The following is a 26,307-nucleotide window of genomic DNA, read 5'->3' as shown; positions in this document are numbered from 1 at the left end:
GATACTTTTCAAACCTGAAAGGCAGCAGCTTCCCAATGGCTGACAGCATATTAGCCCAAGAAGCTGAACACATCCATCTTTCAGATTAATATTTGATTTCTGAGGCAATGATCCTTCAATATCAAATCACCTCCTTGTTAACACGTTTTCTGTCATCTAGGAAGTACCACAGGTGTCTCGGTTCCTGGAGCATTTTTTATGAATATGAGGGGTGCATCTATAGCCAGGAGAGCACAAATCCCTCCCTGGCCAACTCACCATCACAGCATGATAACAATGTGCCAGAGGGTAGGTAAAATGTGCAAGCCCTAAGGGCCCTGAGCACTCATCAGCCCAGCCAGAAGCCAGGACTGCACAGATGGTTTTCAATAGGCTTGTAGAAGTGGGAGGCAAGAGAGGGTTCAACAACAGATCCCTAAAATAAAGGGCATCTGTGCATGCTGGGAGACCTTAAAGACCCTTTGCTGTCACTCTGTTGCAATGACTACATCTCCTTGGGAACACTGTTCGGCAGAACCATGGTGTCAATTCTGGAATTGATCCACAGCTTGTGATCCAGCTGAATAGCTTGTAATGCTGGCCCTTGCTTAGAAACATGCTTCCACTTCAAAGAAGACTTACAAAATCACATGATCATTAGTAAGAACATGCATAATATAATGTGGGACAAAAAAAAGCTGCAGCTTCAGTGTCAAAATGGTTTAAGGGCTTAAATTACTGTAACCCATTAGAGCCTTTTTTTTAACATACAGAAGATAAATGCCTTTTACAATGCTAAGAGATCCATGTCTGAGCTTAAATTAAACAGAGTGGCCCAAACATTTAGCTGGTACAAATCAGCCTAGCCCACTTGCTGTAGAATTACACCAATTTTTACCTCAGGTGGTGTAAAATAACATTTTGAGCATTATGCAGTGGCTACGCAATTATTTAAGATGTGACTATCTTAAGTGCATGGCATGAATCTGCCCAATAAAGAGAGGTTACAGAACCAGATGATAAAACTTTGCAGTATGAATGCAATGCTCTAATCTTAGGAAGAAAAAGTGAGAACAAAAATTGAATCAGTTAAGGATCCATCATGTGGTGTTACGTCAACTTTGACTCATAGAGCCTTCAAGCCTTGTTCTGCCAGAGTCTGGTCAGTACCAAGATTAAAGGATATTAAAAAAAAAAAAAAAAAGTTATGGTCTTTGGAAAGTAAAGTGGTTTGTGAGTTATGGAGATAGATGCTTGTACCTAATACCGATGGATCTTTGGCCTCTCTCCATCCATCTCCCTCTGCACTGGTTTGGGCAGCAGGTCCTGACTAGGACCTGAGCAAAATTTTGGTGAGCTAAAGAACTACGACAAGGGCTCCTCTGAAGACAGGTTTCATTCTAGATCACTTCAGCGACACCAGTACACACTTCAGAGTGGTTATCTGAGCCCCCACTGCCCCACATCTCAAATGTGAAGCTTGCAGCCAGCCTTGGGAGGTGCCTGTTCTATCCATTAGCTAGAGAGAGAATCTCAATGAGTCTCAGATGAGATGTCCAGCTTCCAGACATCCACTTGTAAGCAAGATGAGTCCCATGCTACAGGACTGGGAGGGATCTTTTGTGAATCTAGTTACATCAGTGAAGCAAATATGTTGTACTTCTCCCAGGCTAGTCCCATAATACTGCTGTCTAGTATCCTCATTCAGTAGTATCCAATGACATTTTTGTTTTCCTTAGTTAAATATAGCTTTTATTTCAGAGCAATTATTTTCCAAATTTCAGGAAAAAATTATTTAAAGGATATATTCAAAGACAACCAGGCATCAAACGTATCCCAAATTTTTTAACTGCTGTGAGTCCAATTTTCTGAACACTTTTCAAAAGAAAACAAGAACCATCAATCCCACTTCCAAGTTAAAATAGAATAACAACACTTCAAGCAGGTCCTTACTGGATTACTGAAAGCGAGTTTTAAATGAAACCTTCTTAATGACTGTCAGTGACTTCCAAAGCTCAGTCATACCTTTAGGTATCACAAAATGAAAGACGCAATACCTACCCCCTTATAATGGAGCATATGGCCCTTGACATTGACTTTATAGGTCTCAATACCCAGCTCTTTTGCCAATCGAAGAATCCGGTTTTGGGTAGGTCCCACATACGATCCACCAACATCTACGTAGTTGACTTGATCGTTCTGTCAAAAGAAAGAATACAGGAATCAGAAGGTGGGAAGCTCCTCGGTATAAACATCTAGAAGTAGAAAGTATTATTGCATACTGGCTGGCACTGCAACTATATGCACAGGAGAAAAGGTGTACTGACTGACTTGTTATAAAAGTAGGCAGTATAGAGCTCTGTAATCACAGACACAGAGGTCACAGTGTCTTCACTCTGTAATGCACATATGTGCAATTGGATTTAATTCATTTAAATTTCACTACAGTTTTCAGCATTGGCTTTTTAGTCTCACAAAAGACATGAGAATATGAAGAAATATTCAACCAAATCAATGCTTTGGTTAAGTCTAACCCTACTTTTTCAGCATTCGTGTTACTCTTCTTGTCATTGCAAAACATTTCTCAAGTTGAAACCATCTCCTGCACCAAGGCTTGTTTTCTCTCTGTAGAAAACTACTTAGGCTTAATGCTGAAAATGCTGAGCACTGCACTGCAGTATTCAAGGAGAGTAATCTCCCTTCCAGCATGGCACACCTTGGCACTAGCCTGGTGCACTCTGGCTAGCAGACCCAGCCATGCCTGCCATCAAAGGTGCTCCACACACCCCTCAGACGAGCATCACACGCACTTGGGAAGCAGGAAGAAAGCAAAAAGTTTCAGGGACGCATATTATTACAAGCAGGCCGATTTCCCAAGATGGTAACTCTTTTTAAGACTGTTTATAGTGAGCATTTTAAGCTAGGCATTCTCAGCGTCACAGAAGGATGGTGTTTATGCTCCATGTTTCACGCACAATGATTTCTGCTGAAACACCACTGTTTATCTCTGGTTCCCAGCAATGTCATCTGACATAATTTAAATCTCCCCTATTTCCCCGGGGTGGAAAGCAGAGGTAATGTCTGTATTATGCTACCCTGTGGCACAGATGACTTGTTGTTTCTTTCATTTGCTTGTTAATGGCAATCAAGACGTGGTTCAGTTTTAAAAGCAGGAGTGTTATTTCAGATCATTTTCAGGCATGTTAAAATGTATGTCTGAGCTGTAATGACGTCTAGCTGTGCTCAGGCTGCTTCTTATAGGGCTCTTAGCTACCATGCCTGTTACAGTATGCAAAGTGAGGCAGAAATGAGAAGAGAAATGCTTTGACACTCCTTATCTCAGATGACAGTTTCACTCTGTAAAGGCAGAAGAGATACTGCCATGGACAGAGTATGGACTGTGTGGGTGGAATTCAACTACCTTAATACAGATGTTTAACACCATTTTAGACACCCCAAGGTATCTAAGACTTCTTTGCAAGGCTGACAAATTTGACTCACAACCCACAGAAGACTTGCAGCTGGAGGCCAGGCGAGGTATCCTAGTGCAGTTAAAATGGCACTACACACTTCTGGTTAGGCACCCAAATCCCATTTGATGGCTCTCAGAGTTGCTTAGGGACCAATTTTAAAGCACTTCCTGTCAAGAGAAGCCCACTAGCATATACTGCAATGCAACCTGTCCAAAGAGAGCTCTGTTACGTGACAAAAGAGATGGCAACTTGAGACACCTGTCTCCTTTGCGAACTCTTCTCTCTCTCTTACCCTAGCTAATGATGTCAAACCCAACAGAATCACAGACTGATTGAGATCAGAAGGGACCTCTGGAGGTCACCTGGTCCAATCCCTCCTGTTCTGGTAAGGTCACCTAGAGTCAGTTGCCCAGGACTGCATCCAGACAGCTGTTAAATATCTCCAAGGAGGAAGATGTCACAACCTCCCTAGGAGACCCAAGACAGTGCTTGGTCACTCTCACAGTAAAAAAGTGTTTCCTAATGTGTAGATGGTTTGAACCTCCTGTGTTTCAGTTTTTTGCCCATTGCCTCTTGTCCTGCCACTAGGTAGCACTGAAAAGAGCCTGTCTCCATTCTCTTTGCACCCTTCCTTCCCTCCCTTCTATATACTGATGAGATCCCCCATCAGTCTTCTTTTCTCCAGGCTAAACAGTGCCTGTTCTTTTAGCCTTTTATCATAGGACAGATGCTCCAGTTCCTCCATCACCCAGATCATTAATGAAGATGCTGAACAGGACCAGACCCAGTATTGATCCCTGGGGTACACCGCAAGTTACTGACCTCCATCTAGACATCATACCAGCAATCACAATCCTCTGGCCCAGGCTGTTAGCCAGTTCTCAGTCCCCCTCACTGTCTGCTTAATCAGCCCATACTTCATTAGCTTTTCTATGAGGATCTTACAGGAGACAGTGCTGAATTACTGAAGTCTAGGTAGAGAATATCCACTGTTCTTCTCTCATCTACCCACCCAGTCATTTCATCATAGAAAGTTATCTAGTTGGTCAAGCATGACTTCCTCTTGGTGAATTCATGCTGATGACTTTCTTGTACTTCACGTGCCTGGAAACGGTGCCCAGGATTCGTCACTCTATCACTTTCCTGGGGATTGAGTTGATGCTGACTGATCCGTAGTTCCCTGGGTCCTGCTTCTTGCCCCTCTTTGAAATAGAAGTGATATTTGCCATGTTGCAGACCAGCACAAGTGAGAGTCAAGCATCTCATGAAGCACTTACCCTGATAGTGAACGTCCTTCCTCCAACTCTGTTCCGGGCCTCAAGAACCACCACGCTGACCCCAGACTCAGACAGCAATTTGGCAGCGGACAAACCTACCAGAAAAAGAGGAAGTGCTTTAAAGCAAGTGGCAGCCATCAGCCACATTAATGGTCAAAAACGGAACCAAAGCTTCGAAGTCAGAGATTTCAATACTGTTCTCAAAAATTCCTGAGAGAAATCAGAAATGTATCATGGTGTCTTACCACAGAAATCATGTGGCTGCTGCTTAGCTGCAATTATAACTATTTGTCTCCATAAACAGCATTCACAGACTGAAGTTTCCTCCTTCAGGTTAGCATTTTGACATTTTAAAACCAGAATTATTAAGGGACACACATCTTATTCTTAATTTGTGCAGCATATAGGAAGGTAGAAACCAGCTTGTGGGGCTTGCAGTACTAAAGTGATAGAAGTAATAATACACTAAATAGGCATGTTCCAGCAAAGTAGGCTTCCAACTTCTCTCATTCATCAACTCTCCACTCTGTTGCTATCTGTTGTCCTCATTCACATGCAGAAAGAAAGCCTGCTTCGCTATCAAGATTCATTTTAAACATGGGTTTGACCATGGCAATCAAACAGGCTGTATGTAGATACTTTATAAAAGGAATTATGGTAACAGCAAAAATCATCTAATTATGGGACTTTGTGAGGGAGGCACTAGAAACAACTGAAAATTCAATTGGACAGGAGTTCTCCTTGCTTTTGACAAATGCAAGCTGAAATTGTAAAAAGCAATCACGAGTTTGTGAAATCAGATTATCCCACTGCCCTGCAGGCCAATTTGGCACTGAGGCATTATTTCTTTGGAGTTGTTTCCCCTCCTTAAGTATATGAAAGCCAGCCTTATTGATCAGAACTTCCAAGATACCCTGCAGGAAGGAATAATAATATTATATTCATGTTTATTGTACTACCTCAAAATGTAATTAAAAACAACCGTTTCGGAGCCTACAGAGAATGCACATCTGAAAAGACCAGAGGAGAGGAATTGTTCTGAGCAGCATTAAGTACACTCATTTGTTCTGAGAACAATACAGAATCACCCATAAGCTTCCGTGCATGTAAGCTTTTAATGGGGAAGTGGAACACCATTCACTGGAAATCAGAACTGAGGAAGTTTAATACCCATCTAAAAATAATTTTACATCCTAGCATCATATTATTTAGATTGCTGCTGGAGCAGAAGTATACTTAATTCTTCTATCTATTTAATATTCTGGTTTTTGTTGTTGTGGGTTTTTTTTTTATTTGTTTGTGGTTTTTTTTTAATGCAAACCATTTGTCAATGAAGCAAACATAATTTGATCTAATTTCTTTCAGTAATTTTTGATTATTTTTTTTTCTACATGGAAGTCTATGGACATTTTACAATTTTTTTTATAATAAGTTCTTCAGTCCTTTCAGTGATTATGTTCTCTTTGTCCCCAACACAAACATAAAAGACACGAGTCTAGAATGTTGCAAACACAAACTACCGTATTTTCTTAATCTTTTTTTACTTGAGGAAAAATGATTTTTCAAAATATATAGTGGGTTTTGTCACCAAAAAAGTGGATTTCCTACATGTATAAAATAAAAGCCTTAATTTCTCTATTCTGTGTAAATACCACTGGGCACTCCAGCATGAGTGGGTAATTCTTTTGTAAGAAAGTTTACTGTAGATATACAAGTTTTGAAAAAATGCACAGTGCATTCGTGTGTTACCCTATGGAACACAAAACAGCAAAAATCTGGCCTAGGTGTGAAAAAAAAAAAATTGCAAATCCTCATTGTCTAAGACTATATTTCATGCAGTATATGGTATCTATATTCAAGCCACGGTTGTTTAGGAAGAATAACAGTTGCAATGGACTTGATTGGAAATGGAGCTTATTACGAGTTTATGGCTTAATTATACAATACATCCAAATAAAGAAGGACTTCTACAGGATGAAGAACACATTGTAACATGACTGAGGTTCTCTAACCTGTTTGCTTATTAAACTGTACCTGTTGCATTACAGCCTTACAGGTTTTTAGTTTCATTATTGTTAGCCCAAGTGCCACCATAGATAGTGATCCCCCCCCAAAAAAGGCTTCAGAGCTACACAGACTGGGAAATGGAAAGAGATACATTTAGACAGTGATGGCTTACTGGCAACTGGGAGAGAGCCCAACTCAGAAATAAAAACATGGCAAAATATGTTGCTGAAAAATATTATTACTACACGTTTCTTTGTTTAAAGCATGGAAACATGTTTCTTTTAAAATGAAGTAACAACACCTACACATGGAGTAGGTCTATGTAACTGCCTGTCAAACCCAGCTTTTCAGCTCCATTCTGGTGTGACCAAAGTGCACCAGATACAGGGGCTTCCACAGGTATATCTTAAGCATCCCACAGGTCGTGAAGCCTACATGCTTTTGATAGACAATTAACCTCCAAATAGATGGCATACTTTGCCTTTATCTTCTCCATAACTTGAATTTTCAAGACTTTTGTTGCTGTTCCAGTACCCTCTACAGGACTGGATGCCAGAGAGAGAACATTTATTTGTTTGATCAATGGGGTGATAATGAGAGACAGGAAGGAATGAGATCCTCTCCTTTCCAGTTCTTGCCCTGTCCCTGCCTGCTCAGCTCCCCTCAGGCCACATGGAGCTAGCCTCTCACCTCCCCTACTTCCCCAGAGGGCATCACACATCTTCCAGGAGCTGTCAAGGCGGAGGGCAGGACCTTCATACTATAAGGACCTCCTGTAATGAGAGCGCTACTCTAAAACAACAGCCTTCCAGAGCACATTGGCTCTGATACCAGCCACAATGTCCTAGGATATTCATAAAATAATAGAACACCAGGTTGGAAGGGACCACAAGAATCATCTGGTCCAACCTTTCTTGGCAAAAGCATAGTCTGGACAAGATGGCCCAGCACCCTGTCCAGTGGAGTCTTGAAAGTGTCTGATGTTAGGGAATCCATCACTTCCCTGGGGAGATTATTCCAATGGCTGACTGTTCTCAGAGTGAAAAATTTCTCTCTTGTGTCTAATCGGAATCTCTCCAGGAGCAACTTATACCCATTGCCCCTTGTATTTTCAGTGTGACTCCTTGTAAAAAGGGAGTCCCCATCTTCTTTGTAGACACCCCTTAAATACTAGAAATTGGTGATGAGGTCTCCCCTAAGCTTTCTTTTATCAAGGCTGATATTGGGGATATCCACCAAGACCTGCGAGCACACCATACAGGGCCAAATCCAGTACTGGGCTGTGATGTCTCAGGCCACAGACAAGACTCATGCCAGATATTTCAAAGGCACCTGTGTAGTCCTGTATGACTGCAGCACAGACATGTCTATCACAGCTGAGGCTTCTGTTGTGCCCCGTTGCTTCCTCCACCTCCTTCAAGTGTAGTCTAGAGATAAAGCTGCAAATCATCCCAAATCACCGGCCATGCTCTTTCCAGATATTACTCTAATTCTGTGAATTAGAAATAGATTACTTGCCTTAGAAAGATGAAAGGAAACTGCCAAAACCATGCCTTATTTGAAGTATCTGGCTGTAGAAATTCACTTGTTATTAGATGAGAATAAACAAGGCAAGATGACTTATACATCCTCCACAAGGGTTTCTATGGCAATCTCACACCAAGCTCCCACCTGTCTAAGGGCACCATGCAGGAGAGCTCTGTTCCTATTGATTTTGCAGCGCTATCAAGGACTCAGAATTACTGCTGCTACAGATGATACTACTGCTGCTTTCATTTCAGAAAATTGTCATAATCCTATCAAGCAAAGTAGTTTCAAGTGCATCAAAACACTGGATATACAGCTAAAAAAAAAAAAGAAACTAAGACGGATTTATGCCAATCTGCAGACTACCAGACATAGACCATGGCTGAAACAGATGCTGAACAATACCGAATTTTGTATGTAGTCTAATGGAAAATACGACAAAGCATGTCTCAACCTCATAGGAGAAAAATGTTCAACTCTACAGATACTGCACAAGGCTGGGACTTAAGAGACCTGAGCTCAGTTCCCAATTGAGACCCATAATGAGGGAAATATTTCCCTATTTTTAAGGAAGCCTTTATCAGATTAGTGTTTACAAGAGTAATTCCAAGTTGCCTCAATACTGGGATTACAAGAATGGTTACAGAATGGTTAGGGTTGGAAGGGGCCTCTGGAGATTATCTAGTCCAACCTGCCTGATAAGGCAGGTTCACCTAGAGCAGATCACACAGGAATGTGTCCAGATGGGTTTTGAATGTCTCCAGAGAAGGAGACTCCACAACCTCTCTTGGGCAGCCTGCTCCACTGCTCTGGCATCCTCAAGGTAAAGAAGTTTTTCCTCATGTTCAGATGGAACCTCCTGTGCTTCAGTCTGTGCCTGTTGCCCCTCATCCTATTGTTGGGCACCACTGAAAGCAGCCTGGTCCCATTCTCTTGACATCCAGTCCTTGAGATATTTATAAACATTGATGAGATCCCCTTTAAACCTTCTCTTCTCCAGGGTGAACAGACCCAGTTCCCTCAGTCTCATAAGAAAGGTGCTCTAGGCCCCTAATAATCTTCGTAGCCTGCTGCTGGACTCCTTCCAGTAATTCCTTGTCCTTCTTAAACCGGGGAACCCAGAACTGAGCACAGGACTCCAGATGCAGCCTCACCAGCTCAGAGTAGAGGAGGAGGATAACCTCCCTCAACCTGCTGGTCTCACTCTTAATGCACCACGGGACACCGTTGGCCTTCTTGGCCACAAGGGCACATTGTTGACTCAAGGTCAATCTGCTGACACTCAGAACTCCCAAGTCCTTTTCTGCAGAGCTGCTTTCCAGAAGGTCCGCTCCTAACCTGTACTGGTGCCTGGGGTTATTCCTTCCCAGGTACAGACCCTTCACTTGTCCTTGTTAAACTTCATCAGGTTCTTCTCTGCCCAGTCCTCCAGCCTGTCCAGGTCTCGCTGAATGGCAGCACAGCCTTCTGCTGTGTTGGCCCTTCCTCTCAGTTTGGTATCATCAGCAAACCTTCTGAGGGTGGACTCAGTCTCTTCATTCAGGTCCTTGATGAATAGGTTGAACAAGACTGGACCTAATGCTGACCCTGGGGAACCCCACTAACTACAGGCCTCCAATCAGACTCTTCACCATTGATCACAACCCTCTGAGCTCTGTCATCCCACCAATTCATGATCCATCTCACAGTACATTCATCCAGCCCGTACTTCCTGAGCTTGCCTATGAGGATGTTGTGAGAGACGGTGTCGAAAGCCTTGCTGAAGTCAAGGTGGACAACCTCCACTGCTCTCCCCTCGTCTACCCAGCCAGTCATACATCATAGAATGCAATCAGGTTGGTCAAACATGATTTCCCCTTGGTGAACCCATGCTGACTACTCCTGATAAACTCCTTTTCCTCCACATGCTTGAAGATGATGTCCAGAATGAGCTGCTCCATTACCTTTCCAGGGATGGAGGTCAGGCTGAAAGTGTGATAGTAAGCCTATAGTAATAGTATAGCGATTCTACTTTTCAAAATCTAGGCTCTGTAAATCCAGTACATCAAACAGATTAACTGACACACCATGACTGGAAGCAAAAATCACCAGCATCTTTCCCAGACAGCACTTCTTACATGATGTATGCTGAGCATCTCCCAAACATGCCAGGGCAGTATCCATACAGGGTAATGAAGGGCAGTGAAGGAGAGTGATGATATTCTGACACCATTAACCGTTTAGCCCTTCAAACTGAGGCCACTACATATGTATTATATTAAGCACACGAAAACAAAGGCAGAGAAAATTACCTGTTACTACTGAAAAGGTAACTGTCTGCTGGTTTTCTGCTGGTTTTTTAGCTACGTTGCTTGCGTACTTGCTAGCTTCTTTGACAAGTGCATTTGCCTTTTATGCACCCACCATCAGGCTGAAAGTTTACCAAAACCAAATTAATACATTCCTTTGTAAAATCCTTGCTAATCCACCATACTGTACATGGAGTGGGAGAATTACCTTGTGTGAGAAACTACTAACCCATTATTGCACTGTTCTAGCAAGCTTTAACATAAGGAAAAAAACACCTTTCTGGAAAAGTGCTACATTTTTCTAATCTTAGCAGGGGAATACTTTTTAAACTTTTTTTTTCGCATAATACATCAGTAAAGTGAGACAATTGTCGATATATCCTCATCAAAGTTCCACTGTAACAGCATGCTAATGCTGCAATTAATTTTACTGCTTCCCTGATGGAAGACTTAACTTTTTCCAAACACAATTGAGTAATTAAATCTGGCAATGGTCACCTTTGAATCAGCTCTCATTATTCAACTAGAAGTCTGTTTGCCAAGTAAACATGAACCTGTCAATAAGAGACACAAAACATTTCTACTATGACTGTAGGGCAAAATCTCCTCACTTCTTTCTTCTCCTTCTGCTCCACCCTCGATTTTCTTTTCATTGGCATTTTTGTACACATGATGGTACTTAAATAAATTTTAAAATATAGTTAAAATGTATTCAGTTACAACAAACCGACCAGAGAAATCACTAATGGGCAACAACATATAGAAGACTGAGAATTAAAGAACTGTTTTCCTTCACAGACTAAAGATTTGAAGCCTTAAAAATGCCACAGAAAATGAAAAAACTTATTGATTAAATTACAGCCCCTTAAATTTGCACAAAACAGCAGGAATATACAGTGCGGATCACAAGTCTACATTCATTTCTTCTTCAGTGTTGCCTAATACCATAACATTGCTAACTTTCTGTTTATCAGAAACTGCATTTTATCTTTCCATATGTTCTTTCTCAATCCTTGTTTTAGAATACTTGATACCGGGGATGAGGTTGCATTTATTTATTTTGTAATTTTCGGGTAAATGTTTTCCATTTCTTTTTTGTAAATTCTTCCCCCTGCCCCCATCAAAAATAATCCAGTTGATTCACCAAAGATTTCAACCAAAAGAGAATAAATATTTTCTATTACAGAGTACATTGTCCAAACGAGATGAAGCCACTCTAACTGCTTTCAATGGCACTACTGTCTAAACGCTTTCAACAGACACAAGCCTTGTTCTGAAGGGTACAAAGACAGATTCTCATGGACAATGTTAACAGAAACACAGTGGGCAGGAAGAAGGAATTGTATCCTGAGGCTGAATCTACTTCTCCGTACACACCCACTGTGATTTTCAAGCCCGGAGCCCATTGCAGTAAACAACTCTTCCCCAGAATCACTCTGTCCTCTTCCCCCCAAAACAAAGGCAGAAAAAGGTTAACTAGTATAAGCACACAGTTAGAAATGGAGCATCTTCCTTCCCCTTACATATTAAAATGAGTAGCTCCAGTTAAAATGATGATGTTTTGATACCTTCTACTTTATGGAAACATCTAAGGTAATTATGCCCATTTTCTAACTGTTGATATCTGTTTTGGTCAGTATGCAGAATAAATTCTTGGCAGTTAATTGGTGATCTTCAGCTAAATACATATGTGAAAAAATGTTGCTGCAAAACAGAACAACATCATTACCACAAATATGAAGAACATCAGCACTGATATTCCTGGGAAAGACATAATACCTGTCCCATTCCTGGTTTTGTTACGCTAGAATATTTAGAGATCTGTCCTAACTACTTGGCTATTTCTTTCGCTAGCTGTAGTAAATAACACTCTTAAAACTTCAGACCTACCAAGTTAATACTCTTTCCTACCTTTCAACACCTTTCACTTAAGCCTGAGGCATGGTGCAACATCTGTTCCTCAAGGATAAACCATAGGTTTACAGTACTCTCTTAGGAGCTCTGAATTTGCTAACCTATGAATCACGCTAGTGTATGCTGTGGTTTTGTCAGAAACAAACCTGACACATTCTTCACTCAGGAGCAGAACCAGCTGTGACTCTACAGGTTACCCCCTGGGTTAGACAATGTTTTTAAGTGATGCATCTACCATAGAAAACCACATGAAGAATATGATGAAAGATGAAGAAAATAATAATATTTCTACATCCAGTTGTATAATGAACACATCACAACCATATTTTGGCCAAAACTAAACATCTAGCACTGAGCATAACGCAAAGGAGTGTCTTAACCAAAATCCATGCCCCACATCATAAGGTTTTGCATGTTTAGGAGCAAAACATTAGAACACATGATGCAGAAGATGGCAAATGAAAATTCTTATTTCTGCTTATTCATGAGTATTGTACATATCATCTATTACATTTTATATAGGGGTCTGAATGTTTTGTTCCTGCTGTAAACTATTCTCATAATGGCAGTCAGCTTGCAAGCAGTATATGGGGAACTGAGAGATCTGTGAAACATTTATATTTATTTCTGCAACCAAAAAAAATGGCTTATAGGAATTTCTGGTATCAAGTGACAATATTATCGCCAATTATCAGCTTTCCTCTTGGATCTAGAAAGAAACGGAAGAAACGGGGTAGCCGGAGCCCAGCACAGGGCAGATGCAAAGAGATGAACACAGGATACATTTTAGGAACCAGCTATGACATTCCTACAGGTCAAATTCTGGGTAAATTTAGAAGTAACACTAGAAAAAAAATCTACTGAAAACTATTCTAGATTTACGAAGGTGGGACTGATTATATCTTCTACCAGTAACTGTGTATTTGACAGTTTATCTGACACTACCACCCACCAGCAGCTTGGCATGCTGTCATAACAAACAGAGCAGTATACAACATAAGTCATGGTGCCATTATAGCAGGCAAGGAAAATCTGCATTTCCTCATCATTCGGTCTTTCACTCAGAGACTACAGCCAATGCGTAGGTAGCTCGAGTGGTGGAGCTGTCAATCACACACCATGGAGCAGGAGATGCCAACGCATAGTGCTCTTCCATGAAGAGGAGAAAAAAAAAAGCCTTAATAGTACAGCATATGTTTTGTTTCAATATAAAGACTAATTACTACTATTTTTACAACCCAGATTCTCCTACAATTTGTGGCCCTTTGATCCTTCCACAAGTGCAATAGAAAACAGTGCTGTTTTCTGCACGTGGCTGGCAAATCTAAATGTCTATTTTGTTGAGCCATGAGATCTCCCTATTTTGAGCTAAGAACAAACGTGGTTTCATTTGGAAATAAGAACTGTCCGTGTCAAAGAACGATAATCTTCAGTGCAAGTTTCAATTATGGCTGTGTTTCCCTTGTGTCTTCTGTTTGTAACACGATGTGCTGAAATTTCTTCCAAAAGATACTTGCGTTCAAGTTCTCTTGGACTTGCCTGCTTCTGGACATACTTCTTATCTGACGTGTCTCTGGTTTGCATTACTCAGACAAACATTTTAAATTCCCCATGCCATCTTTTGATAAACTGGGCTTCCAGTGTCCAAAATTCATGTGTAAGGTGAGGCTGGCATATGGATGTACCCTAAGATTCAAGCTGAAAAAGTTGGGGTGTTTTGCTTACATTCCTTTTTTTTTTTTTTTTGCCAACTTTCGAACTACTTAAGCTTGAATTTTCAGAGTGTGTTTTTCAGGCTGACTCTTTTTTCTCCTTTTTTTTTTTTTTTCTGGAAAATCTTAGTCAAAATTGGCTGGCTATTTCTAACCCTTCAGGAAACATTCTTCTTTGATTTTGAAAACTGTTGGCTTTTTTTTTTTTTTTTCCTATTTTGGAAGTTCTAGCAGCAACTTGCAATTTGGCAAGGAGGTAGCCTTTGAGTCAACGCAGCACATTTTGTTACCCATGTGAAAATATGCCCCAATAAGGTCAGTTAGAAAGTTTTGAGGAATTACAGGTTCTAGGTAAGCAGTAGCCATTTTCTACCTCTCAAAAGCTGAAATATCTGAGGTTTCTGACAAAACTCTTCAAGCACTTAGTGCTGCCTGGTTGTTAATGAACAGTTCACAAGGACTGACAGAGCATCCCAGACCTCCTTACAACTCATGTCTTGCCTCAGAGCAAGCCGGTATGCCCTATCCCAGGGCTACGGAGCCAAAATCTGAATTTCCCCGTAATTATGGTCTTAGCTTGGGGAACGGATAACAGAGCTGGGATGGGGATGATGTGTCAAAAGTAGGGCGGTGACTTCCTGCATAAAAGACAACTTCTGGAAACCGTTAATACAGTAGTTAGTCCACACAGAGGATGACGATCTCCTAGTCCTCAACTAATGTAGCCCCTTAACCCAAGCATCAGAGGACTGTCTGATGGGATGTTAAGTCTACAGTCCTGCCAACTGATTAGACAAGCATCCATGGCACATCACATGCTGTCAGCTTATTGTGTTTAACAAACACGCACAAGAAAACAAATGCAGAAGAAAAAGATCAAAATCAATTCAAGCCAGAACACCCTCTTCATTTCAGTAGAAAACCCCTATAAATAGAAAATGGGAGCAATATTCAGGGCATACAAACGAGAACCCCCCATGGCTATAGGGAAAGTCTTTAACTTCAGGCATCAGTTTATCTAATAGGTTTGAGTATAAAATGTTATAATTAATATTAACTGTGTTATAGGGAACACTATCCATTAAGAATGATACAAACATGTGCCTGGGGCCTTTCCTGGCCACCATTCACATTTTTTAACATGCACCCCATGTAAAAAGAGGAATCTAGCCCAAGCTCTGCAGCTCCCTCTCTGCAGGGGTCCAAACGCACTTGCTGATGCCATCTGGACCGTTTGAACATGATTCCATGGGGTACAGCAGACAAATCTCAGTAGTAGAGGCCACAAGAGCCAAGTTCATCTTGCAAGAGCTTCCCTGCTGTTAAGCACTCTTTGCAGAAGGTCCCTCGATTCCTACGTTGCAGCTTCCTACAGGCAGAGTGGGTTCTGTGTCCCTGTGAAGGGTCACGTACAGACGCATGGGTATAGAGAGCAGGAGCATGAGCAAGACCTGTGCCTTAGGCTGTAGAGAAACTGGCTCTCAAGACCTTACTTCACATTAAGGAATAGATATCTCCAGAGATGCCAATCAGGATTTGAGCTTCATTTTCCAAATCTTGTACAAATATTTTTAAAAGCCACAATCTCACTGCTGGGAAGTCTGCAATACAACAAGTAGCATGCTTATACCTGAAATACATTTCATGTATTCCTAGTAAAGAACCAGTTTATCCCAAAGTTTCTCACCCTTTCCCACAAGTATCAGGTAATGAGTTTTTAAGATACGGTAGAATGAGACAAGACAGTAATCTTATCAGATGAGGCAATTTCAAATATATCTTCAGATACAAAAGCAGCAGCAAGTCAAGACTGGAGTCAGAGACATGTAGAAGGAGAAACCCTGTCCATACTGGGGCGTGTTTTACTATTTATCTCACCAGAACCAAAAGTGTAGATGCAGATTATTTCTTTTAAGACCAGAAAGCAGCCCTGTCTTGCAGCCTCTTACAGAACTGAGGTGTAGCTATATTTGTACAGGAAGAATAGCGTTAGGGAAGCTGTGTGAAAAGCAAAACAAACTAAGAGCTGATAGGAATTACAAAGATGGATTAATTACGAAATAAAGCATTAATTGTCCATTTTTCAAAGGCTGCTTTCTTAAAATGTCTGTTCTAACTCGTAATAGGCAAAGACCAATTTCTATGCCACTGGTATGACATAAGGGTTTCCACAACAAGAAAAAAGTTCCTGTACCCCAAGAGCGCTGTGACATGTTTATTTGTCTTCCTAATGCCACTGACAAATTTTCTGGGAGTGTAAAGCCTTGACATTTCCTGTTTGGCTCCATTTCAGACCCCACACCAGGCTTCAGTCCAAGGTGTAAGTGTTCTGAAGTATGTTACTGATTCTTGCACCAGTGAGGCAAGATATCACTTAGAATTGCTCAATACGTTTTCCAAAACACTGCTACAGGTTGGAAAGATGGAGGAGCAAGGTATCCTAAAGGGAAGAAGAGCTTCCCAAGATGCCTAATAACCATGTTAAGATCAGGTTGCTATGAGCTGCCCACAGTATGGGTGTTAATTCCCTAAGGGCACTCTGTGCATTAACAGGAACCTTAAAGACAAAGACCAAATGCTTGTGCTACCAGGAAAACACCCAGGCAGCTGGTAAAACTAAAAAGCAAGAAATCTGGGTCCAAAATCTTTCTTTCTGTTCAGCGATACTACAGATTATTTACAGAATTACATTATCACAAATTATTATTTAAACAATTATTTTTCTCTTAGCAAATGAAATAATGCAATTAAGTAAACAATTTGCTGGTTTGTGCATTAATACACTGCAGATTCAAGGACACCTTCTCAGTCCTAATAAAAACTAATTTTAGCTATAGCAATAATGGCTGTAGTATCTCTGAAGTCACTCAGTCACATAACTCATCTTTCCTGAATCACTAATGAAGTAAACAGTCCCTGAAGAGTGAAATCTGGCCAAAGCTGCTAAGACAGTGTTTATCTGATGGACAAACCAAACACAGAATTTCTCCAACATACCAACATTCTCATCCTAGGTACCATCAGGTTCCATTAGAATAATTACGTAATTTTTAAGGACAACGATCAGAAACCACAATGCACTTGCTAATGTTAAAAGAGATCTGAATTTGAATAGTATTTTGTAAAGTACTTTTCCAAGTCTGTCACATTAGGAGAATTTGGCTGTCTATGGAGTACAGCTCTTCTCACAGTAACAAAACCCAACGTGTTTTTGCAGATATTCCCAGATGACTTTCTGCAGTATTTATCAAAAGAATACAAGCACCAGCACTGCAAGATCAACCTAAAACCCCACAATTTGAAAAGATAATATTTCCTGTGATGCAGAAATCCCAGGCTGTATCCTTGCATTCTCCTACACCTGTGGACAGTTATAAAGTCAGTTTTCCTATGAATTCTCTTCAGATGAGCACGAACTACTCATCAATACAAAAAGAAGGAGATACGTCCTAAAATATCGACCTCGATATTTCTTCCCCCTTTTTTTTTTCCCCAGTTTATCTGAAGCCCCCGAAGACCATCGCCCAACGCCAGCTATGAGCACAAGCCACCTCCAGACCCGCCGCTCCCAGCCCCCGGGCTGCTCGGCCGGGAGCACCCGTGTTCCCCCGCCGTCCCCGCCCGCAGGACGGGCTCCGGGACCGCTCCCGGAGTGATGACCCCAGAGAGGCCGTCGGATGCGCGGTGGCCGCACCGCTCTCCCCCGGACCCACCTGAGATGCCGCCCCCGACCACGACCACGTCGTACTTCTCGGCCATGGCGCTGTCCCCGTCCCGGTCGCTCACTCCCTCCCGCCCTCCCGCGGCGCCGGCGGCTCCAACCCCGGCCCGGCTCTGTGGGGCGGACAGCGCCGCGCCGTCCCGCCCGCCCCGGACCCGCCACTGGGCGGGACCCCCACAACCTCCACCAATGGTTACCACCTAAGGGATCTTTCCCAGCCACGCCCCTCCAGTCCTCGCCCTCCCGCCCGGTTCGGGCTTTCGGGCGGGGCCCAGCCCGACGGGGCGGTGCGGGTGGCCGGGAGAGCGGGAGGGTGGCCGGGGTCGCTGGGGGAAAACAGCTGCCCCACGCTGCCTTTGGGTAAATTTTGTGCCTAGGCCCGGCTCGGTACCGGCTGGGTTTCGCACCAGCCTGTCCCCGCACTCTCTAAAACCTTTTCATTTACTAAAATTTCCAGCGGTGGGTGTGGGAGGGGAGAATACCCATGGAGCTGCAGTGTCGCAGGTTGCAGCAGTGTACAAGCTTCACCTTGTACTATCATCGAATAGCACTTGGTCCTTGAGCTGGGGAGTGAAAGGTTAATCTTTGCATGAAAGTAGCTTCCCAAAGACTGAAATAACAACTGGTTGCCAAAATACCGATTTTGTTTGCACTTCTACTATTGCTGCTCAGAAATACATGGTGGTTGTGATTTTTTCATGCACTTTACAGCTCGTACAATTTTTATTTCCAATGGGTAAATGTCATCTCTGTGAAGCTAAGGAGAAAAAATAGAGAACCTGTCCATCCCCTGCCAAGTAAGCACAGAAGACCTTTACAGTTCACACAATTACAGAAAATCCTAATGCCACTTCATGTTAAATATTGATATAAGTTCTGAGAGATGCCCAATTCTGCAATCATATACCATACCTGGATATGACCAAAGAATTGAATGAGAGTGCAATACTACATAGTCAGTGTCCTCAGAAATGCCTTTGCTTTCTTACAGTGGAAAAAATTAGGACTTTTGGGTTGTACCAAATAAGCAAGATATGGACCTATTCAAGTGGGTCCAGAGGAGTGCCACAAAAATGACCAGAGAGATGAAACATGTCTCCTGTGATGAAAGGCTGAGAAAGTTAGGGTTATTCAGCCTGAAGAAGTCTCCACGGAGACCTTATTGAGGCCTTTCAGTACTTAAAGGGGTCTTATAAGAAAGATGGGGACAGACTTTTTAGCAGGACCTGTTACAGTAGGACAAGGGGTAAAGGTTTTAAAGTAAAAGAGGGGAGATTCAGACTAGATATAAGGAATTATTTTTTTTTTTTTACTAAAAGGGTGGTGAAACACTGGCACAGGTTGCACAGACTCCCATCCCTGGAGACATTCCAGGCCAGGCTGGATGGGGCTCTGAGCAACCTGATCTAGTTGAATATGTCCCTGCTCATGGCAGGAAGGTTGGACTAGATGAACTGTGAAGGTCCCTTCCAACCCAAACTATTCTATGATTCTATGATAACAGTGACTGAAGGCAGAAACATCTATGAAATCATCAGCCTTCTCTATGAGAGACAGAATAAAGGATCTTCTTCCAAAATAGGTGCTTTAGAAAGTGAAGTAGATGTACAGTGCTAATTAACTTTGTTGCATTAGCTGCAGACATGCAAATAGCAGGTGCAAATAAGAAGAACAAGAAGATGCCTGCTGCTCTGAGAAATCATCTACTGACACAGCAGTTTATTATTGCTGGGATCGCTGCTGCTTGCATACCAGAGTAAAGTGAGCAAGAGGGGAAAGTCTGAGAATGAGAGTGATACGTATTCTGAAATGGGAAATGCAATGCATCAACAGCCATTTGTGCTTGTTGGGGAAAAAAAGTCTTTGCTTCTTGAGCTCTCACAGCTCTATTGGCCCCAGTGAGCAGGTCACAGGGAATCTGACAAATAAAAAGTTTCTCCAAGCTGTAACTTCCTCATAATCTAGAAGCCAAATTCAGAGGAAAACAACTGGAACATTCTTTGTGATAAGAACAGGAAGTGTGTGTGTATCTAGATAACTTGCTGATAGATAAACTTGCCAAAAATTCTCTAGTGCTAAAAAGGAGCTGCAGCAGGCTTGTTAAAAAGCAATGGAGAATGAAGTGGTTTTACCTGGAACAGTTCTAACAATGAGAGATGACATCAAAGTGTCAATTGTACACATCGTGCTTGCCTCAACCCTTGGAGTAAAGACTGAAAAACTACCTAAGGGGCTACCAAGGATTATCTCGGGCATCATCAGCTTCCAGACATAGCAATGGCTGGCAGAACTGTGTAACTGCTAACCCCTTAGCATCTCTCTGATACAAATAAGAGACGTTGGAATAATTCATATAGATCTGCAGACATCTAGGATCGGGGGCGGGGGGGTGAGGTGGGGAAGAACAGATGCTGAAGCCTTGCCTGAAAACAATGGGATTGAACCCAATGGGAGATGATCAAGCAGATCTTGTCAACATCACAGCTTGGCCCATCAGGGTTTGCTGAGGACTTGCTGAAAAATGCAAGTGTAGGAAAGGGAACAGGTGATGTGTCATATGGAGAGTGATCCTTCTTTCAGAAATGTTATGAACACATTTTCAAAGAGAAATTTGGAATGTGCTCAGAAATCAGCAGAAAATAAAGGGATTGCAAACTTTACAGTAAAGGCAATTCTATTCCAAACACATAAAATTTTATTTGGAAAGACATTAATTTTTGCTCAGAGAATCGAATAATAAAGAATTGCTTGCCAATGCACCCTATTCCTTATACACTATAACAAACCTTCTCAGTAGTCACAGTTATGTGTTATTTTGCATCTGCTCTGTACCTCAAATGATAAGTAAAATCAGTCATAATTGTGATGGAAGACAGAGATGGTTTGCATTCTTTCCTGATTTCCCTGTTACTTTATTTTGCCAATGCATCCGAAAATTGGAACACAAACAGCGGGAAAATCTTTGGCATTAGAATAAAATGTTTTTGTCAAAATAAAAAACATTATCTATCCTACATTCATGTGTAGAGTATAATTTTTTAGTTCTTTATTTTTTTCATTAATGTCTTTTGACAGTTAGATAGAGAGAACCTAAGTGCTCTAAGGCAAGAATGCATTATCACTAGAAGATTCATCGTCCTAATTAAGATCATAATTAACCACCTCTGAAGTCGTGTAATTCTTGTATCTTAATGATATCAACAGAGCTTATCTGAAATATCCTAGAACATGTAATTTTAAGAGTTACTGCCTGCTGAAATATCTGCCATCAACTCATCATCTGTGTTGATTAGCACTCTACTCTGCAGGCACAAAGATGAGCTCTCCAGAGAGTATCGGAGCCTTTTGCAAAGCTTGGTTCACATAAATTTACATTCACAAACATTTTAATTTTGGTAATTATATGGTTAGTGCTCTGCATTACATCAAGCTGAAATATGAAAAACTTTGAAAAATAACCCAAACTCTTCCAAACTTCAGACTCAGTGGTTCTGTTGGGAGCCCCTTTGTTGGACAACAGCATGCATGGTAATGAAGTAACTTCAAGTCTCAGCTGTAGGTGTTACTGTATTTTCTAAGGACAATTTTCTACTTTGGTACATTATCTTAGACTACCTTAAGCTAGATTTGGTGTCTTCAGTTAATTTACAGTGTTAGTAATGTTTACATAGTTGTTGATATTTTTTCCCAAGGACTTTATCAATAAGGGAAATTATAAAAGGCAATGTAGCACATGTATACACACAATATTGTACACCATGAGTAGCAAATATAATAAAAAAATAATATTCAATAGAAGGTTTCGAGTTTGAGAGCACTTTCCTCTGAAATGAACAAAATCCAAGCAACCAACCCCAGATCAAAGTCTCTCCCAGGGTTTTATGAAAGTGGAAAGAGAGAAAACACATATTCCCAAACAGCAAGGAAGGGGCAGTCCAGCCTCCTGCTCACAGCAGATCCAGCAAATCCATCCTAGGTAGTGTTCATACAAACTGTCTGCCTCTCTCTGGTCCTTCGAATAGGTACTCATTTAGGTCAACTGAAATGGCCCCAGTAGGGAATTTGTAAAGACACTGTGCTTCAGGTCAGTAAAAAACAGCCTGCTGTTTTAGAACAGGCTTCACTGGTATAAAAAAATGCTTGTATACATGGTTTTATTCATCATTGTTTATTTTTACTGGTGTGTTTTAAATTATAGCAACTGTGTGCTTCCTGGCTAGCTATATTTCAGGCACCGTGCTGAACTCTAATCAATTAATAAATACCTTGAAGCAAATTATCATCACTCATGGCTATTAATATTGGATTAGTTCATTTTACCTTACAATCACAACCAGGACATCTTCTGAAATACAAACTCAGGCAATAAAAATTCAGTGTTTTTCCTCTCCTTGACTTGTGTTTCCCATTCTTTCAATTACTGAGCATCCAACAGAGCTCCTGGTGTGGTGTCCATTCTGAGTACAAGATGGGAGCAGCGGGACACAGAGAGGCACACGGGGAGTGGTTTGCTCTGAGCTGGTTCCCATCACTTGGAGAGTTTCTGCCCTTCAGCAACCCATTGGCACTATACCCACTGTATCGCTTTTCATGCCCTGCACCACTACAGGTCCCCTCCACAGTGCAGGACACACAAGGCATCACTCATGTCACTGCACTGCATTTGGGGACCCAGAAAATTTCAATGGGAATGGGGTAGATAGGCAGCTACATGTAAGGAGTTTTCTTAAAGCCATGAGGAAAAAGTCAACTACTATGACCTTAATGTGCCCAGGTGAATCTACAAAAACAGTATAAGTTGGTGAATGACCTATTAGAGAGCAGTGTATGGGAAAGGGACCTGGGGATCCTGGTGGACAGCAGGATGACCATGAGCCAGCACTCTGCCCTTGTGGCCAAGAAGGCCAATGGCATCCTGGGGTGTATTAGAAGAGGGGTGGTTAGTAGGTCGAGAGAGGTTCTCTTACCCCTCTACTCTGCCCTGGTGAGACCACATCTGGAATATTGTATCCATTTCTGGGCCCCTCATTTCCAGAAGGACAGGGAACTGCTGGAGAGAGTACAGCGCAGGGCAACAACGATGATTAAAGGAGTGGAGCATCTCCCTTATGAGGAAAGGCTGAGGGAGCTGGGTCTCTTTAGCTTGGAGGAGACTGAGAGGTGACTTCATTAATGTTTATAAATATATAAAGGGTGAGTGTCAGGAGGATGGAGCCAGGCTCTTCTCGGTGACAACCAATGGTAGGACAAGGGGTAATGGATTCAAACTGGAACACAAGAGGTTCCACTTAGATTTGAGAAGAAACTTCTTCTCAGTAAGGGTGACGGAACACTGGAACAGGCTGCCCAGGGGGGTTGTGGAGTCTCCTTCTCTGGAGACATTCAAAACCCGCCTGGACACCTTCTTGTGTAACCTCATCTAGGTGTTCTTGCTCTGGCAGGGGGATTGGACTAGATGATCTTTTGAGGTCCCTTCCAATCCCTAACATTCTGTGATATTTTAAGCATTTATCCAAATTTCAAAGTGGTCCTCTACACCTGGGAATAGAAAAACAGAATACAAGCTGAGACTTATGCCCTAAAGGGCAATACCCTCCGCTACACACAATAGTTTTCTGTTTCACCAGAGAAACCTGTTACATACTCACTGAATCAAGTCTCTCTCTACTTGAGGCCACCAAAAGATAATTCAACTTCACAGAAATATGGAATAAAATTTTAAGTATTTTTAGCCACCAAAGATTTAGGTAAATATTTTCTGTGTGCTAAGATACTATCAATGATTTTATTTTGTAAAATATTTCCAACTCTTAATTTTGTTTTATAACACAACATACCTAGGCATGTGGGGTGTAAAAATTAGAAGATAGTTTGGGAAGGAAACTGAATTATCTCATTTAAAAAAGTGTAAAGTAACATCCCTGCATGAATGTGTGGTCTGACTATAATCATTATTGATCTTTCAACAGCATCAAACTCTCCTCTTTGTATAAGTTTCAAAATTGTCAAATATGTTTATATGAAGTAGATCTTGAAAATTTGAACATCATGTTAATAAGCACTGGGCAGGCTTCATCAATGGGTGAAATAAAGCCCAAATTTCCATCTACCAGAAGAACTCAGATATGTGCCCAGGCAGCTCTTGCAGAATGAGATAGCTGTTTGGTACAGCCATAGGCAGAGTGAAGAGTGTTTGTGTCCTGTTATTAAAAGACACATACATAGTGCTATGGTGAAGTGCAATAAGCCCATTTTTTTCTCAGGACCCAGCCTTTCTCAGGACCCATAAACAGCTTTTCAGAAAGAAAGTCAGGTTTTAAAAATATCTTTATAATTTCATAGCTAGTTATGTTCCACTACAGTAGCACCAGTAGATTCCAGACAAACTCTTGATAAACGTCTTCTGGGGGTCACAAAATATTGTGTGTTTTTTTGGTTTGTTTTGTTTATTTTTTTCATAAGGTGTGAAAGCAACATTATTTCAGATATATGACTCATGCTAAAAAAATAAATGGAAGCAACTCAAAGTTAGTATGTGTCACTAAAAAAATTATGCTGGTAATTAATTTTTAATCTCTTTAGCTCACTAGCCTTTGTCTTTAATTGCATCCATTAGTTTGACAGCCAGTGTTAAGACAAACATGAAGTCTTTTCCTTTCTCTCTAATTTATCCTCATGACTCATTTGCCTATAAAGAGAGTTCATTCTAGTAACTATGAGATAAAATACATTCACTGACTGTAGTAATAAGGATTTAAAAAATATGTATATGTCTTTGTTTGCTTTCAAATAAAAGAAGCCTTGAAATTATTTCAACAAGCTTAAATTAAATAAATCCTCCTGGATGCTTAGTTCTACTAATGCTTTCATCTCCAATATAAGCTTCAATATGAAGTCAGTAGGTGGGAGAGACTGCAAGGAAGGTCTAGAAGAAGGGTTCCAGCTACTGTTCAAAGCTCTGAAGCTCCTTCCTCCCATCTTCATGGGGGCAGACCTCACTAGGCAACACACCTGATGCTTTCCTTGCACAACAGGAGGAGCAAGCTGAAGGCAAAGTGGCCATGCAAGCAGTTCAGAGTACAGGGTCATGTTCAAAAGGAGTTGTCCAAATAGCTGCCAGTGGGAGATTTCTGCAAGAGTTTTGGCCAAAAGGCAAGAACAGCCCCCAGGCAGGCATGTAGGTTATGGCAAGGAGCAGCCATGGCAGAGCAGCCTTTGCCTCTGGACACAAGGAGATTTTTCTGAGTCTCCCTTCCCAGACTCAGCTCCTCAACAACTTTAACACTCAGTTTAGTACACTCGGTTTAACACTCAGTCTGTACATTTTAGGTCTCTGGCTCCATCACTGTGTAACAGACTTACACTACTATATTTCTGAGGGCATATTACATTCACTTAATTCCATTAGTAGTTTAGCAGCTCCTGCTGATTTGCCTAGACTCACTTTTCAGGCTTCAGACACCACGTAAGTGCAAGAGCCTTCTGGACTTTGGAGGGTAGAGTGTTGGTATTGTACAATGTATACTCCAGATAGTAGACAGGATTTTATGTGAAAAACTGAACTTTGCTCGTGTTCTTTAAAGCACGTGAAACAGATTTATACCGTGCAGTGTCATTGCTTTTATCAAGTTTTCTATGTGTCCTTCACCACTATCACACTGTAAGATAATTTTTATGCATTGGGCTTTACAATGCACTTTCAGTGATATTAAAAAAAATGTTCCTTTAATTACCAGCTCCATAGAAAAGTGGCTTGTATATAGTTCATGGATTGCTGGTATCATTTGAGATTAGTTCAAAGCTTGTATGAGAGATAACAACAATGTGAACATGATGGTACATTTGGAGAACAAGAATTGGTTATAGATAATGAACGCTGGCTGCAACTTGAACAGCATTTTAGGAGCAGAGCAGTCGTTATAGGAATATGGGGAGATCAGTGCAGATCATTAGTGGATGCAGTTAAATATCACAGGAGTACAATAAGATTTGATCTGAGAGTAAGAAAGAGCCTGGTGGAAACGCCAGCCAGAATAAAGAATCCAGTTAGAGCCATTGAACTCCAGACTTCAATACTACAACAAAAAACATTAAAAACCTTTGCTAAAAGTACATTAGAGAGATTTGTCATGCCCTCTCACTGTCTATCAGGTAAAACAGTATTGGAAACCTATAGCAAGCATCCAAAAAGAAAAAAATTCTGTTCTCCTCTGCAAATCCTGTATGGGATGTAGACAGCTGAAGCCAAGTAGACAGCTTCATCTCTCCTCTAGATTAATGATGACCTTACTGAACACCTAAAACCCCCAGCACCCCCCCAAGAAGAAAATTTACTGGAGGGTTTGTAGAGCTTAACAGCCCTTTCTGCCGGCACTCCTCTCCCTGTGCAGTGAGCCCAGGCACTTGGCA

General features: G+C 41.4%; 1 protein-coding gene across 2 annotated transcripts in view; it reads right to left on the bottom strand.

Moving 5' to 3' along the window:
• Positions 1-17,949, bottom strand: part of LOC309439827 (amine oxidase [flavin-containing] A-like) — a 41,718-nt gene extending 23,769 nt beyond the window's left edge. Inside the window, exons 1-3 of one of the 2 annotated variants that reach the window (XM_082052923.1) lie at positions 17,891-17,949; positions 4,730-4,824; positions 2,041-2,178 (exon numbers count right to left, since the gene is read on the bottom strand). In XM_082052923.1, coding sequence (XP_081909049.1) covers positions 2,041-2,178; positions 4,730-4,824; positions 17,891-17,936 — 279 coding nt within the window. In that variant the 5' untranslated portion in view covers positions 17,937-17,949. The remainder of the gene's footprint in view (positions 1-2,040; positions 2,179-4,729; positions 4,825-17,890) is intronic. The other variant, XM_082052924.1, reaches the window with a different exon arrangement.
• Positions 17,950-26,307: the final 8,358 nt, after the last annotated feature.

The sequence above is a fragment of the Streptopelia decaocto genome, assembly GCF_964273445.1.
Source record: "Streptopelia decaocto genome assembly, chromosome: 1".
NCBI classification, from domain to species: Eukaryota; Metazoa; Chordata; class Aves; order Columbiformes; family Columbidae; genus Streptopelia; species Streptopelia decaocto.
The sequence above is the reverse complement of the archived record's forward strand: the minus strand, read 5'-3'. Positions and strand labels throughout refer to the sequence as shown.